The 15,695-nt window shown below is 44.0% G+C and overlaps 1 protein-coding gene across 3 annotated transcripts in view; it reads left to right on the forward strand.

Moving 5' to 3' along the window:
* Positions 1–9,427, forward strand: part of LOC106607545 (calmodulin-regulated spectrin-associated protein 3) — a 57,690-nt gene extending 48,263 nt beyond the window's left edge. For 2 of the 3 annotated variants that reach the window (XM_014204578.3, XM_014204580.3), the window contains 10 exons: positions 215–257; positions 457–527; positions 1,116–1,188; positions 1,356–3,561; positions 3,646–3,779; positions 3,915–4,198; positions 4,370–4,472; positions 4,733–4,851; positions 5,391–5,509; positions 6,686–9,427. In XM_014204578.3, coding sequence (XP_014060053.3) covers positions 215–257; positions 457–527; positions 1,116–1,188; positions 1,356–3,561; positions 3,646–3,779; positions 3,915–4,198; positions 4,370–4,472; positions 4,733–4,851; positions 5,391–5,509; positions 6,686–6,988 — 3,455 coding nt within the window. In that variant the 3' untranslated portion in view covers positions 6,989–9,427. The remainder of the gene's footprint in view (positions 1–214; positions 258–456; positions 528–1,115; positions 1,189–1,355; positions 3,562–3,645; positions 3,780–3,914; positions 4,199–4,369; positions 4,473–4,732; positions 4,852–5,390; positions 5,510–6,685) is intronic. The other variant, XM_014204581.3, reaches the window with a different exon arrangement.
* The last annotated feature ends 6,268 nt before the right edge of the window (positions 9,428–15,695 follow it).

Raw genomic sequence — 15,695 nt, forward strand, 5'->3', positions numbered from 1 at the left:
GCGACTCTGAGTAGGAGTGCTGGTCTTGGATCAGATCCTCTCTGTCCATATAATCTTATTCATTGTGATGATAAAGGCAAAACTGATCCTATATCAAGCACTTCTACTTTTAAGATGCTTGATACATTCAAGCCCAGGTCTTATATGTGATTCCTGCGTAGGCCTAAATGGCAGTGTCGATATTTGACTAATGAGACCGTTTGTTTTATTCCAGATGCTTCTGTACCGCTCAAGCCAACCAGTTTGAGCAATAACAGGTACAGCAGCTCGCACAGTCTTAATCACTAACATTACCACTAATATAGAAAATATAAAGTCATCTATTTCAGGAATGGTATCTTTAGAGTGAAAGTTTATTGTGAGAGCTGGTGAGTGAGTAGATTCCCAATGTATTTATTACATATGGCAAATGAACTTGACCTTGAAACTTGAATCAAATTTTTGTCTGTATTTAAGCGGCTCTCCTTCCATCTTCAAGAAGCCATTCCTGCCCATCTCCTCACCAGTGTCGCCAGGGTCTGCGCCAGGTGAGAGCAGGGCAACGCCATCCCATCATTTAGGTCTGGCACGCTTCTGTTCTCTGCAGAACATCCGGATTCAAATAGTATTTGTTTTATTTACAACAAAACAACATAATTATACATAGTACATATAATACAAAACTGATTGATTGATGAGCTTGCCTGGCACAATGAAAGCAATGGAATAGTCCCGAAAGTGCAAACCCCGTTCATCTGCGACCACAGGCAGGCATGCTCAGTCAATTGCTCCTCAAAGTATTTGAGGGAGAACAGATAGTTAAGTTTACACCCAGGTCTGGTGAGGATGCCATTGCATCTTTTGTAACTGTGTGGTCTGCATGTGTTTATCAGTGGGTCCATATAAAGCTTTTTCTGTCAGTTTTTTTTTGTGCTTTTTTGTTGTTGTTGGTGTTTGTGCATCTTTGCATGCTCTGACGGTGTGTGTGTGTGTGTGTGTGTGTGTGGTGTGTGTGTGTGTGTGTGTGTGTGTGTGTGTGTGTGTGTGTGTGTGTGTGTGTGTGTGTGTGTGTGTGTGTGTGTGTGTGTGTGTGTGTGTGTGTGTGTGTGTGTGTGTGTGTGTGTGTGTGTGTGCAGGATCTCTGACTCAGTCTGCCTCCATGTCTCATGTAGAGGGAGCTGGGAGAACATGGACCAAGAAGCCTTTCAGGTAGGCCCCATCTCACTGTTGTTCTCTCGCTCTCGCTCTCTCTCTCGCTCTCTGTTAGCTCCATATTTCAGTTGTATCTCAATACAGAGGTTGGGGTCAATTCTATTTCAATTAAGTCAATTCAGGAAGTAAACTCTCTCTTCCTGTCTCCCTCCATCTCTGTCAAGTCGTCCCCTGTCCTCAGCCGTGTCATTTAGCATTCCCTTCGGCCTGGACAGAGACGTGGACGTCGTGATGGGCGGAGCCATCACCCGCTCGGTCAGCTCTGACAACGTGGCCCCCGGCCAGACTGTGACCCGCGTGCCCTACACCCCCCCAGAGGACCTTAGCCACCTGCTCAGCAAGCCCCCCGCCACCCCCGGCTCCCACAGAGGCTCCTGGGCCACCCAGAGCTCCTCTGTGGTGCCCGTGCTGCTGAAGCAGAACGGCCTGGGAGAGAGGGATGGGGACGGGGGGGGGGAGCTGCCCACCATCGAGGAGGCCCTGCAGATCATCCACAACGAGGGCAAGATGGAGCCCCGGCTCCACCCTGACGGGGCGGCCGACGGATTCTTCCTGCACTCGCCCGATGACCCGGCCAGCGCCAGACACAACGGCCGCGCCACTCACCCCTCCCACCCGCCTAACCCCATACCCCTCAGCTGCTCCGCCCCGTCCCGCTCTGGGATGATGTACCACCCCCACCTCCCCATGGAGGGCAAGACGCAGGCACCCAGGGAGCAGCCCTCCTCCCGTACCCGACACACCTCGGAGGGCTCGCGGGACGACGACTCGGTGCTGAGGGACGGGAGCATGGACTCTGACGCCTCTGAGGACCTCCTTCTCCTCCCCAATGCCCAGTCCACGCCTGCTGTCCACACCAGAGGCCGTGGAGGGGACGACGACGCGCCGGACAGTGGCGTGAGGATGACCAGTTTTGCTGAGCTCAAGAAGAAACCGTCGACAGTGGGCGACTCACCTAAAAGTGGCGGCGCCAGCAGCAGCGAACCCGTCGCCCCGGCAGCAATGGCTCCGATGACCAGCTGGGTGGCCCAGCCCCAGAAGTCGACAGAGGAGAGCCCCAGTAAGCGCCCTGGACTGACCACCGAGATGTCCGAGCTGGGAGCCCGGCTGGATGAGAAGAGGAAGGCCATCGAGGCCCAGAAGAAACGTATTGAGGCCATCTTTGCCAAGCACCGCCAGAGACTGGGCAAGAGCGCCTTCCTGCAGTTAAAGAAGGAGCAGGGAGAGGGGGAGAGAGAGGAGGAGGGCGGCCAAGTCAGCGCCTCCTCCACAGAGGAGGACCTCAGGGGGCTGACGTTAGAGGAAAGGCTGGCTCGCGTGGAGGACGAGGAGCAGCAGGAGGCGCAGCAGCAAGAGAACCGGCGCCCCTCAGTGGAGCAGGAGGGGAACGTCAAACCTTCATCATACCTGGACAACAAGCAGGCCTCCTTACCCATAAGGGAGAAGGGTGCAGGGGCGGCAGGGCCAGGAGGAGAGCAGGTCGGGGTGGTAGGGCATCAGCCAGCGCCCTTGGGGGATTACAACAACGCCGTGTCAAAGCTGAACGCGGCACTAAGCTCCCTGCAGAGCGACATGCAGCGCCTCTCTGAACAACAGAACCAACTCATCAGGAAGAAGCCCGTCGCTCCCGCCAGCAACAAGTCCTGGGTGATCCTGCCTAGTCTCAAATCCTCGGCCCCTCCCTCGACCCGCATGTCCCGCGCGTCCACCCCCCGTGACCCCGCCTCTGCCTCCTCTTCCCCCTCATCATCCCGCCGCAACGCCCCCGGTCCCGCCAGAACATCCAAGTCGCCCCAGGTCCAGCGCCGGGCCCAGTCGGTGCCTCCCAAGAGCCCCAAGCACCAGGCCACCCACTACCACCACGCCCGCCCCCAGGACCTCAAAGTGCTGGGCCTGTCGCGCGTGCTCACCCCCCCGCAGAATGTGGACACTATCCCCCACCTACGCCGCGCCTCCCCCTGGCAGTGCCGGGACCAGAACTCTTCCACCTTCAACATCAGCTCTGCCCCCAGCCCTTCCTCCGCCCCAACCCCCACCCCCCGAGCCCTGTCACTGGCCCTGGATGACAACATGTCGGACGCCGGCTCAAACGAGGACCAGAGCATCTTCATCATCGACCTGGATACCACCACATCTCAGGCCTCGGGGAGAAAGGAGCATGTGGGTTGTGGGAGCTCGGGGGCGCCCTCAGAGTGCTCGTTTGAGAGTGATGTTCCGGCGGCGGGGGTGTTTAATGGCAAGCGCAGCAGCCTGATCGAGATTTCTCTATCGGCCTTGCGCGGGTACGAGGATGACCTGAGTGTCATGGACGACTCCATGAGCGACGTGACCGAACCCGAGATGAAGGGAGGGGTCGGCTTCTTCTTTAAGGTTAGTCGGACTGTGTGTGTGTTTGTTTGTGTTTAAGCCTGACTAATCCTGTATCTGTATGTGTGCGTTTGTGTCCGCCATCAGGATGACAAGGTGCGGCCGGAGGACGAAATGGCCCAGAGGAAAGCAGCCCTGATGGAGAAACAGCAGAAGAGGGCGGAGGAGATGAAGAGACGCAGACTGGAGCAGGAGGAGAAGAGCGAGAAAGAGCATGCGATGTGCGTTGTGTTTTCAAGCCACTTACAGTACTGCATTGTCCAATAGTCGACTCTCTGAATCAACTAGATGGAGCTGCTTATGTTTCTTGATTTGATTGATTAATTGGTTACCCCCCCCTCTCTCTATACCTGTAGCCGACCTGAGTGGTTTAACATCGAGGGCTGGGGAGACAAGAGTGGCGGTGGTGAGGACCAGCCCCGGACCCCCGGTACCCCCTCTTCGGATAGCACGACCCAGCGGAGAGACACCTTCACCAGGCAGGAATACGAGCGGCGGCAGCAGCTGAAGATCATGGAGGATCTGGACAAGGTGTTGCGGCAGAAGCCCACCACGGTGCGTGGCGTGAAGAAGCGGAGACCCAGGACCATGTTCCGGGATGACTCTGTGCTTTCCCGCAGCCCCACCAAGGGATTAATGGGTAGATATAAACTCCACCGCCAGCACTCCCATTGCTGAGTCAGTCCTGGGCCGTTCATTGTCATTTTTTTGTTTTGTTGCTGCGTATCTCAGAAGATTGCGATGTCATATTAATGTTTTTTTTCTGTGTGTTTGTGTTTCTCTCACTCTCTCTCTCTCACTCACTCACTAGGCTCCAAACTCAACAAGGTCTATTCCCACTCTTCCATGAACCTGTCCTCAATGGCTAACGACACTGGCAACAGCGGGACACTGACCGTCAGGAAATCTTCCAGGTAACTAACTGTCAATCATAACAAGTTGTATTTTACTGCACTGCTATGGTAACTGTACCGCACAGGTAGCTATGGTTAACCATAACGAGTTGTATTTCCCCCCCACATGGACCTGTAGCTGCCCAACTATGCTCCCGTCCTCACTATTGGCCTGTTTTTTTTTAAACAAATGTGTGATTCAGTGTCTGTCTGTTTTATGTACCAGTATATAGATTGTTTTGTTGTTATGCTTCACAACAAATTTCCTCTCCTCCCTACAGCCGATCTCACTCCCCCTCAAGGCTGATGTCACCAGGACGAATGGCCAATCAGAACGGAGAGAAGGACTGGGAGAATGCCTCCACGGCCTCGTCTCCCGCCTCCATTCCAGAATACACCGGTACGTTTACCTTACGTTACTGCTTACTGTTAACCATCACTCGGGGTCCATGACTGTGACATACCCTCTTCCAATATTCCTGTTCCAATAATATCCACACTAGCATTCATCAATAATCTTACTTAATCCAGAACTAAAGTCTTGTGTAATTGGCCAGATGCTCGATTAAGAAAGAGAACCGGAACGAAGAGCTCTCTCTTTGAATGTTCCCTCCTCGCCCGAATATTGAAGACCTGCAAAATCGTGATTTGTCCAAAGTACCAGAACTAATGCTGCTCGTTATCTCACGCATCCCTTTGTATCATGACAGATCTACGCTACCATTTATGTTTACGATAGATTACTTTATCATAAGTGGAATGCTAGTGTGGATATGGGAACAGAGCCTATACTGAGAATACGATGTCATCATAAGTGTCTGTTTGAACCAATCCACCACATATTAATAGAAAGCCCATATTGGAACGTACTTGGTCTTTGATATATGGCATGTTATTTGTATTGATTGTGTTTTGGTGTTGATTTGTGTTGGCTTCCAGGGCCCAAGCTGTACAAGGAGCCCAGCTTCAAGTCCAACAAGTTCATCATCCACAACGCCATCTCCCGCTGCTGCCTTGCCGGCAAGGTCAACGAACCGCAGAAAAACAAGATTGTAGAGGTCAGAAATCTTTAAATCAACAACTCCCCCTAGATCCTTTTAAATCAATGTGTGCATCCCAAATGGCACCGCCATAATCCATTATAGTGCACTTAGGGAATAGGGGTGCCATTTGGGATGCAATCAACCCCTGTTAGAGCCCTATAAATCAACAACCTTGCTAACCCCCTCTCTGCTCCGCTGGCTGGACTGGCTGTCAGAGTCTACCTGGTTGGAGCCTCCCTACTGCCACTGTTCATATCCCGTTTACCTCCTCTCTCTCAATTCAATTCAAAGGGCTTTATTGGCATGGGAAACATATGTTTACAAAAGTGAAATAAACAATAAAAGGTGAACAGTAAATATTACAGTTCCAAAATAATAGACATTTCAAATGTCATTATGTCTATATACAGTGCTGTAACGATGTGCAAATAGTTAAAGTACAAAAGGGAAAGTAAGTAAAAATCAATATTGGTTGTATTTACAATGATATTTGTTCTTCATTGGTTGCACTTTTCTTGTGGCAACAGTTCACACATCTTGCTGCTGTGATTGCACACTCCACCCAATAGATATGGGAGTTTATCAAAATTGGATTTGTTTTCGTATTCTTTGTGGGTCTGTGTAGTCTGAGGGAAATATGTCTCTCTAATATGGTCATACATTTGGCAGGAGGTTAGGAAGTGCAGCTCAGTTTCCACCTAATTTTGTGGGCAGTATGCACATAGCCTGTCTTCTTTTGAGAGCCAGGTCAGCCTACGGCAACCTTTCTCAATAGCAAGGCTATGCTTACTGAGTCTGTACATAGTCAAAGCTTTCCTTCATTTTGGTCAGTCACAGTGGTCAGGGCCAAATGGCATTGTAGTTTGCTCATCTTTTTTGTTCATTCTTTCCAATATGTCAAGTAATAATTTTTTGGTTTTCTCATGATTTGGTTGGGTCTAATTATGTTGCTGTCCTGGGGCTCTGTTTGTGAACAGAGCCCCAGGACCAGCTTGCTTTGGGGACTCTTTCTCTCTGCCCCTCTCTCTCAATTCAATTAAATTCAATGCTTTATTGGCATGGGAAACATATGTTAACATTGGCAAAGCGCTCTCACTCTTTCTAATGTGTATTTGTATTGAATTTGTTGAATTGTCATTGTTAAAGTGTTTTTAACATTGTTTTATCTTCCCCTCTCCTTCTATGGTTCAGGAGATGGATAAGTGCCAGGCCAACCACTTCCTCATCCTCTTCCGTGACTCCAGCTGTCAGTTCCGGGCCATCTACACCATGAACCCAGAGACCGAGGAGATGGTGCGCTTAACGGGCATCGGGCCTCGTGTCATCAGCCCTGCCATGGTGGAGTCCATCTACAAGTATAGTTCGGACCGCAAACAGTTCACCACCATCCCATCCAAGACCATGTCCATGAGCGTTGATGCCTTCACCATCCCCGGGCACCTGTGGCAGAGCAAGCGCCCGGGGACCCCCAAGAAGCTGGGGACCCCCAAATAATAATGACAACATCTCAATGATGGAGGTGGTGATGGGCGGGGGGAGGAAGGAGGTGGACATATCTAAATCAGGGGCCCCTCTTCCCCCAGTCAACCCCCTCCTTTCTCTTATATTGGTTTGGTCCAGTGTTGGCTGTAGATTTGGAGACTGCTTTAGCTCAGTAGGCTGGTCAGTTAGACCGCCGGAGGGATCTGAAAGGAATAAATGACACTGGTGCCTATACAAACCGCCTGTCCAACCGGATGGTCTCTGCCCCTTTAAGACCAACCTGGGTCGTATTCACTGGGAAGCAAACGGACCAAAACAGGGAGGGACTACCTGAATGTGTCCAATGAGAAACGCTTGTTTTTCGTTGCAAATGTTTTGCTACGGTGTGCACTAATGAATATGACCCTTATCAGCTCTGTGTATGGGGGACATTGGTACATGTCATGTGACAAGGGGGCAAGCTACAGATAATCACTACTATTAAAGCCATTCATAGGGCTCTGTCTGTCACACACTACACCCCGTAGGGGCCTCTGACCCCCCCCCCCCCCCCCCCCAGCCTGATCTACCTAGATTGTAAAATAATAATAATAATGTTGTGATAGGACTGGAATGAACAAGGCTTCTTCCCACTGTACTGGGCCTATCACCCCCAGGGCCTGGCTCCCCCAGCCTCCTACTGCCTTCCCTTCTCCCCCTGACCCTACCTGCCTTCCCACTGCCTCCCCTTTACTAACCCCGTCCACAGTCATCCATTGTGACCTTAAACACTCGGTGGTGAGCGTGAGAGAGTACATCTCACATACTGCCGCAGCTCTCTGAACAGAACATGGGGGGAACAGACCTGCAATCTCCCTCTTTTTCTCTCTCTCTTCTTTTCATTTCATCTGACCTTTCTTCTTTAATTCCAGGACTCTTTCTCCTCCTGTCCGCTGCTTTTCCGTGCAGATGGGACAGAAGAACCCAAGCTGAAAGAAATCCGACTTAGCAAACTGCTCTCTCATGAATGTAGGGCGCACCCGAACCACTCTGCTCCCCCAGTTTTCATTCGCCAGTCAAGTACTGGGAGGTACTGTATTGGGCGGGTCCGCCGAGGGCTCAAGCACTCTTGACTGGCTGCCATGCCTGTCAGTCAGAGCGGTATAAAGGGCTCCGCCCGTCTCCAGCTGTAGACATCTGGATGTTTTTTTTACACCACTACTTTTGACATGTGCTGAGTGAATCGCTTCAGCCTTCGCGAGCAGAAATGAGAACTCAACTCTTTTTTTTTACTTGCCTTATTTCCTATTTCAGTACGAGAGGAGGAATGAAAATAGCGTAATACCGTTGTACATGATTATCTTGATTAATAATATTGGAAAAAATGAAGGACTTTATACTCTGTTTAGCATTACCCTGGATTCGCATTGTGTGGAGAGAAAAAAATAAACGAAAATGAATGACAATTTAATATGTATGAATGTTGTTTATCGCTAATTACTTTCATTTTGACAATGATTTGTACAAACAAGTTGAACTATGAATAAGCTAACCTGCTGCTTTACCATTAGTGAGGTGTGTGTGTGTGTGTGTTTGAGAGAAGAGCGTGCAAGTGAGTGAAAGAACGAGTGAACGAGTAGAAAAACTGTCTAACAGACACTTAGCGGACTATCCACAATCTGAGAAATAAACCGAGAAGGACAAAAATGAACAAGACGTGTCATTTGAGATCACACACACAGTATATGTTACCTGTGAATGAAGGATAATCAGGACTGTATCAGCCCTAATTTGGTCCCTCTGCAGGTTATGGTGTGGTACTATATGCAGTTTTGGGTAAGCCTAGACCCCATAGGGGACACAAACGGTGTTTCTGGTGTAACCTGTAGGCTCCAGTGGGTTCTGATCTCCTCTTGGCTTCATTTAGCACTACATCAGCTGATGTAGGTCAGCTGTCATCTCTCCTGTCTTGTTATACATCACAAACTGCCTCCAACAACAACAAAATGTTCCTGTCGTTTTGACTGAATTTCAAATGGAGATCTGAGATTTTTTTTGTCTCTCTAAATCAGCATTTATGAAATGAAAGCGTGACAATGGGTTTGTATGTTCGGTGTATATTGCAAGGATTGTGTGACTGTTGGTGTAATGTGTATATCTGTTTGTAAAGGAGAGTACGTATGTGATCGTCGAACTATAATTGGATTCTGTGCAATTCTCCTGTAGACAGACAGTCATGTAACCCTGTGTTTATTGGGTAAGGATTGTTTTAGTTTCAAGATTATTTTTTTCCATTAAAGTGATGATTCACGTTCATTTCATAGAAGTCATGTCCTGTATGTTGTCTTTTCATTTTGCTCTGTTACCACCGTGTCAATGTGGGCCGAGTATTTGTGTTCCTCTCAAATTGTTCTTGATTACAGATCTATCCCAGGTAACTGGACCAGGCTAATAAAATCCTTTTAAAAATCACCATTACCCCTTTAAGTTTCTGTCATGCTCATCCTTAGTGTTTCTGGACCCACCTTAAATTAACAACTTTAAAAGCTTAACAAAGCCTTCATGAACCAATTATAGGGCGACATACAGTAGGTGCTTCACAAATAATTTAGAAGCCTAATTGTACTATATAAAAAAATTCTAACATCTAGCGCTTATCCAAATGTGACAGATCTTATTTCACATATACAGAATGGTCTTTGCTAATAAATGATTTCTAAAGCATCTACCGTATGGAAGCCTTAGTGTTTATGAAAGCTTCATAAAACCTTTTAAAGTTACATTGCCTATCAGTTCCACATTTTTAAAGTTTGAGAGAATTTCTTGCCTTTTAGGTCTCTTTTTCCCCTCACTTCATTTTGATTTTTAGTTTAAGTCCGTACTATCACTGTCAGCATTAGCAGAATTGCACTGTGACTAAGAAGACTGTTTTGCTAAATGCCATGTGTTTAACAAACTCGTACCCTCTATGGCCCATGTCAACAAAAAAGTGTGTGTGGAAATGGTTGAGCGCCTTCTTGCTTGCACACACGAGGATTCCACTTTTCACAATTCTTGTTTATAGGGGCGTCATGCACCCCAAAAATATGAGGGGGAACAAAGTGAGGATGGCTGGCAGGTGGTTCGGAGGTGGACTAGGTCCCCCGTCTGGAAGTTGGCGAATTTAGCATTTTTCAAACACCTGAAACCGCTTTTTCCTGCAATCTAGAACCATAATCATTATGCTTAATTAACACATATACCTCTTGAGCAGTCTGTATCCTCCTGAGTGTTTGTTCTTTTAATGAAACGAAATATACTCAAATCTGGGTACAAGATTAAAGGAATGTGAATCTTATTCAGTACATTTAGTAATTGCTTGCCTTTCTAAAGTCTACCAACCTTGCCAGCAGGCACGCCAGCTAACATAGACAAGCTAGCTACTAACTTGATTGATAGCCTGAAATGGCTTCTTGGTAGCTAGTTGGGAGATGGCTAGCCCAGATTGGGAACCTATAACCAACTTCATAAAATTGCGAGTAGAAAGTGGCGAGTAGTATTACAGAGAAGGAACAACCAAAAATTCATAAAATGTACAGGACATCTCTGCTTGTATATTTCAAACAGGTCTTGTGGTAAAGGGATGACATACCTTTCTCCAGATTTTATCTGACATAAAAATATAACACAGCATTAATTGTCTTGTCAAATGATATATGTCGTCTGCATAATGGGTGTACAGGAGAAGAGGAGGGAGCATATCCTCTTACATCTAGACGTTCCGCTAGCGGAACACCTGCTCCAATATCCAATGATAGGCGTGGCGCGAATTACAAACTCCTCAAAAATACAAAAACTTCAATTTTTCAAACATATGACTATTTCACAGCATTTTAAAGATAAGACTCTCCTTTATCTAACCACACTGTCCGATTTCAAAAAGGCTTTACAACGAAAGCAAAACATTAGATTATGTCAGCAGAGTACCAAGCCAGAAATAATCAGACACCCATTTTTCAAGCTAGCATATAATGTCACCAAAACCCAGAAGACAGCTAAATGCAGCACTAACCTTTGATGATCTTCATCAGATGACAACCCTAGGACATTATGTTATACAATACATGCATGTTTTGTTCAATCAAGTTCATATTTATATCAAAAACCAGCTTTTTACATTAGCATGTGACGTTCAGAACTAGCATACCCCCCGCAAACTTCCGGCGAATTCACTAAGAATTTACTAAATTACTCACGATAAACGTTCACAAAAAGCATAACAATTATTTTAAGAATTATAGATACAGAACTCCTCTATGCACTCGATATGTCCGATTTTAAAATAGCTTTTTGGTGAAAGCACATTTTGCAATATTCTAAGTACATAGCCCAGGCATCACGGGCTAGCTATTTAGACACCCGGCAAGTTTAGCACTCACCAATATCAGGTTTACTATTATAAAAGTTTGATTACCTTTTGTTGTCTTCATCAGAATGCACTCCCAGGACTGCTACTTCAATAACAAATGTTGGTTTGGTCCAAAATAATCCATCGTTATATCCGAATAGCGGCGTTTTGTTCGTGCGTCCCAGACACTATCTGAAATGGTAAATCAGGGTCGCGCGCATGGCGCAATTCGTGACAAAAAAAATCTAAATATTCCATTACCGTACTTCGAAGCATGTCAACCGCTGTTTAAAATCAATTTTTATGCCATTTTTCTCGTAAAAAAGCGATAATATTCTGACCGGGAATCTCCTTTTAGCTAAACAGAGGAAAGTAAACAAAGCTTTCGGTCGACGCGGGCACGAGCCTGAGTCTCACAGTACTGTAACCAGCCACTACCCAAAAGCGCTACTTTTTTTCAGCCAGAGCCTGCAAAGCCACGATTCAGCTTTTTACCGCCTTCTGAGACCCTATGGCAGCCGTAGGAAATGTCACGGGACAGCTAAGATCCTCACTCTTCAATAAACAGAGACAAGAAGATCGACACCTTGTCAGACAGGCCACTTCCTGCCTGAAACCTTGTCAGGTTTTTGCCTGCCAAATGAGTTCTGTTATACTCACAGACACCATTCAAACAGTTTTAGAAACTTTAGGGTGTTTTCTATCCATATGTAATAAGTATATGCATATTCTAGTTACTGGGTAGGAGTGGTAACCAGATTAAATCGGGTACGTTTTTTATCCAGCCGTGAAAATACTGCCCCCTAGCCATAACAGGATATGGCAGTGTTTTGGTTCCTACTCCCATCTGAATGAATACTGACTAACTCGGGGTTTCAAACAAATGATCAATTGGAGATGTGTTTAAATAATTTAATACTTATCTGAATAACCGGTAATGATTACTTGGGAGGAAACACACAAAGTAGATGGATGTTGTTACTAACCACAGGTCCTGGATCAGATGTTAATGTCTTATCCCCTTAATGGTTGTGGTGGGGTCATCTGGGCCCAGCTTTTCAAAAATGGATTTCAGCTATCGGATAGGAGTAAATGCATGAAATACAGAAATAAACAGTTTTTCATAAACAAGGTCTAAATCATGTTTGAGTCACTCTGTAAGTACCATTTTTGGTGTACTGCTTAATCCAGATGATAGGAAAACTGTTGACAGTTTTCAGCAAGTTGCAATCATGAAATACAGAAATAAACAGTTTTTCATAAACAAGGTCTAAATCATGTTTGAGTCACTCTGTAAGTACCATTTTTGCTGTACTGCTTAATCCAGATGATAGGAACAGTGTTGACACTTTTCAGCAAGTTGCAATCATGAAATACAGAAATAAACCGTTTTTCATAAACAAGGTCTAAATCATGTTTGAGTCACTCTGTAAGTACCATTTTTGCTGTACTGCTTAATCCAGATGATAGGAACAGTGTTGACACTTTTCAGCAAGTTGCAATCATGAAATACAGAAATAAACCGTTTTTCATAAACAAGGTCTAAATCATGTTTGAGTCACTCTGTAAGTACCATTTTTGCTGTACTGCTTAATCCAGATGATAGGAACACTGTTGACACTGTTCAGCAAGTTGCAATCATGAAATACAGAAATAAACAGTTTTTCATAAAAAAGGTCTAAATCATGTTTGAGTCACTCTGTATGTACAATTTTGCTGTACTGTTTAAACTCGATGATAGGAACAGTGTTGACACTTTTCAGCAAGTTGCAATCATGAAATACAGAAATAAACAGTTTTTCATAAATAAGGTCTAAATCATGTTTGAGTCACTCTGTAAGTACAAATTTGCTGTACTGTTTAAACTCGATGATAGGAAAATGTTGACACTTTTCAGCAAGTTGCAATCATGAAATACAGAAATAAACAGTTTTTCATAAACAAGGTCTAAATCATGTTTGAGTCACTCTGTAAGTACCATTTTGCTGTACAGTTTAAACTCGATGATAAGAACACTGTTGACACTTTTCAACAAGTTGCAATCATGAAATACAGAAATAAACCGTTTTTCATAAATAAGGTCTAAATCATGTTTGAGTCACTCTGTAAGTACAAATTTGCTCTACTGTTTAAACTCAATGATAGGAACAGTGTTGACACTTTTCAGCAAGTTGCAATCATGAAATACAGAAATAAACAATTTTTCATAAACAAGGTCTAAATCATGTTTGAGTCACTCTGTAAGTACCATTTTGCTGTACAGTTTAAACTCGATGATAAGAACACTGTTGACACTTTTCAACAAGTTGCAATCATGAAATACAGAAATAAACCGTTTTTCATAAATAAGGTCTAAATCATGTTTGAGTCACTCTGTAAGTACAAATTTGCTCTACTGTTTAAACTCGATGATAGGAAAAGTGTTGACACTTTTCAGCAAGTTGCAATCATGAAATACAGAAATAAACAGTTTTTCATAAACAAGGTCTAAATCATGTTTGAGTCACTCTGTAAGTACCATTGTTGCTGTACAGCTTAATCCAGATGATAGGAACACTGTTGACACTTTTCAGCAAGTTGCAATCATGAAATACAGAAATAAACAGTTTTTCATAAATAAGGTCTAAATCATGTTTGAGTCACTCTGTAAGTACCATTTTGCTGTACAGTTTAAACTCGATGATAGGAACACTGTTGACACTTTTCAACAAGTTGCAATCATGAAATACAGAAATAAACAGTTTTTCATAAACAAGGTCTAAATCATGTTTGATTCACTCTGTAAGTACCATTTTTGCTGTACTGCTTAATCCAGATGATAGGAACACTGTTGACACTTTTCAGCAAGTTGCAATCATGAAATACAGAAATAAACAGTTTTTCATAAATAAGGTCTAAATCATGTTTGAGTCACTCTGTAAGTACAAATTTGCTGTACTGTTTAAACTCAATGATAGGAACAGTGTTGACACTTTTCAGCAAGTTGCAATCATGAAATACAGAAATAAACAGTTTTTCATAAATAAGGTCTAAATCATGTTTGAGTCACTCTGTAAGTACAATTTTGCTGTACTGTTTAAACTCGATGATAGGAACAGTGTTGACACTTTTCAGCAAGTTGCAATCATGAAATACAGAAATAAACAGTTTTTCATAAATAAGGTCTAAATCATGTTTGAGTCACTCTGTAAGTACAAATTTGCTGTACTGTTTAAACTCGATGATAGGAACAGTGTTGACACTTTTCAGCAAGTTGCAATCATGAAATACAGAAATAAACAGTTTTTCATAAACAAGGTCTAAATCATGTTTGATTCACTCTGTAAGTACCATTTTTGCTGTACTGCTTAATCCAGATGATAGGAACACTGTTGACACTTTTCAGCAAGTTGCAATCATGAAATACAGAAATAAACCGTTTTTCATAAATAAGGTCTAAATCATGTTTGAGTCACTCTGTAAGTACAAATTTGCTGTACTGTTTAAACTCGATGATAGGAAAAGTGTTGACACTTTTCAGCAAGTTGCAATCATGAAATACAGAAATAAACAGTTTTTCATAAATAAGGTCTAAATCATGTTTGAGTCACTCTGTAAGTACAATTTTGCTGTACTGTTTAAACTCGATGATAGGAAAAGTGTTGACACTTTTCAGCAAGTTGCAATCATGAAATACAGAAATAAACAGTTTTTCATAAATAAGGTCTAAATCATGTTTGAGTCACTCTGTAAGTACAATTTTGCTGTACTGTTTAAACTCGATGATAGGAACAGTGTTGACACTTTTCAGCAAGTTGCAATCATGAAATACAGAAATAAACAGTTTTTCATAAATAAGGTCTAAATCATGTTTGAGTCACTCTGTAAGTACAAATTTGCTGTACTGTTTAAACTCGATGATAGGAACAGTGTTGACACTTTTCAGCAAGTTGCAATCATGAAATACAGAAATAAACAGTTTTTCATAAACAAGGTCTAAATCATGTTTGATTCACTCTGTAAGTACCATTTTTGCTGTACTGCTTAATCCAGATGATAGGAACACTGTTGACACTTTTCAGCAAGTTGCAATCATGAAATACAGAAATAAACCGTTTTTCATAAATAAGGTCTAAATCATGTTTGAGTCACTCTGTAAGTACAAATTTGCTGTACTGTTTAAACTCGATGATAGGAAAAGTGTTGACACTTTTCAGCAAGTTGCAATCATGAAATACAGAAATAAACAGTTTTTCATAAACAAGGTCTAAATCATGTTTGAGTCACTCTGTAAGTACCATTGTTGCTGTACAGCTTAATCCAGATGATAGGAACACTGTTGACACTTTTCAGCAAGTTGCAATCATGAAATAC

The sequence above is a fragment of the Salmo salar genome, chromosome 06 (genome assembly GCF_965601325.2).
Source record: "Salmo salar chromosome 06, fSalSal1, whole genome shotgun sequence".
Lineage (NCBI taxonomy): Eukaryota > Metazoa > Chordata > Actinopteri > Salmoniformes > Salmonidae > Salmo > Salmo salar.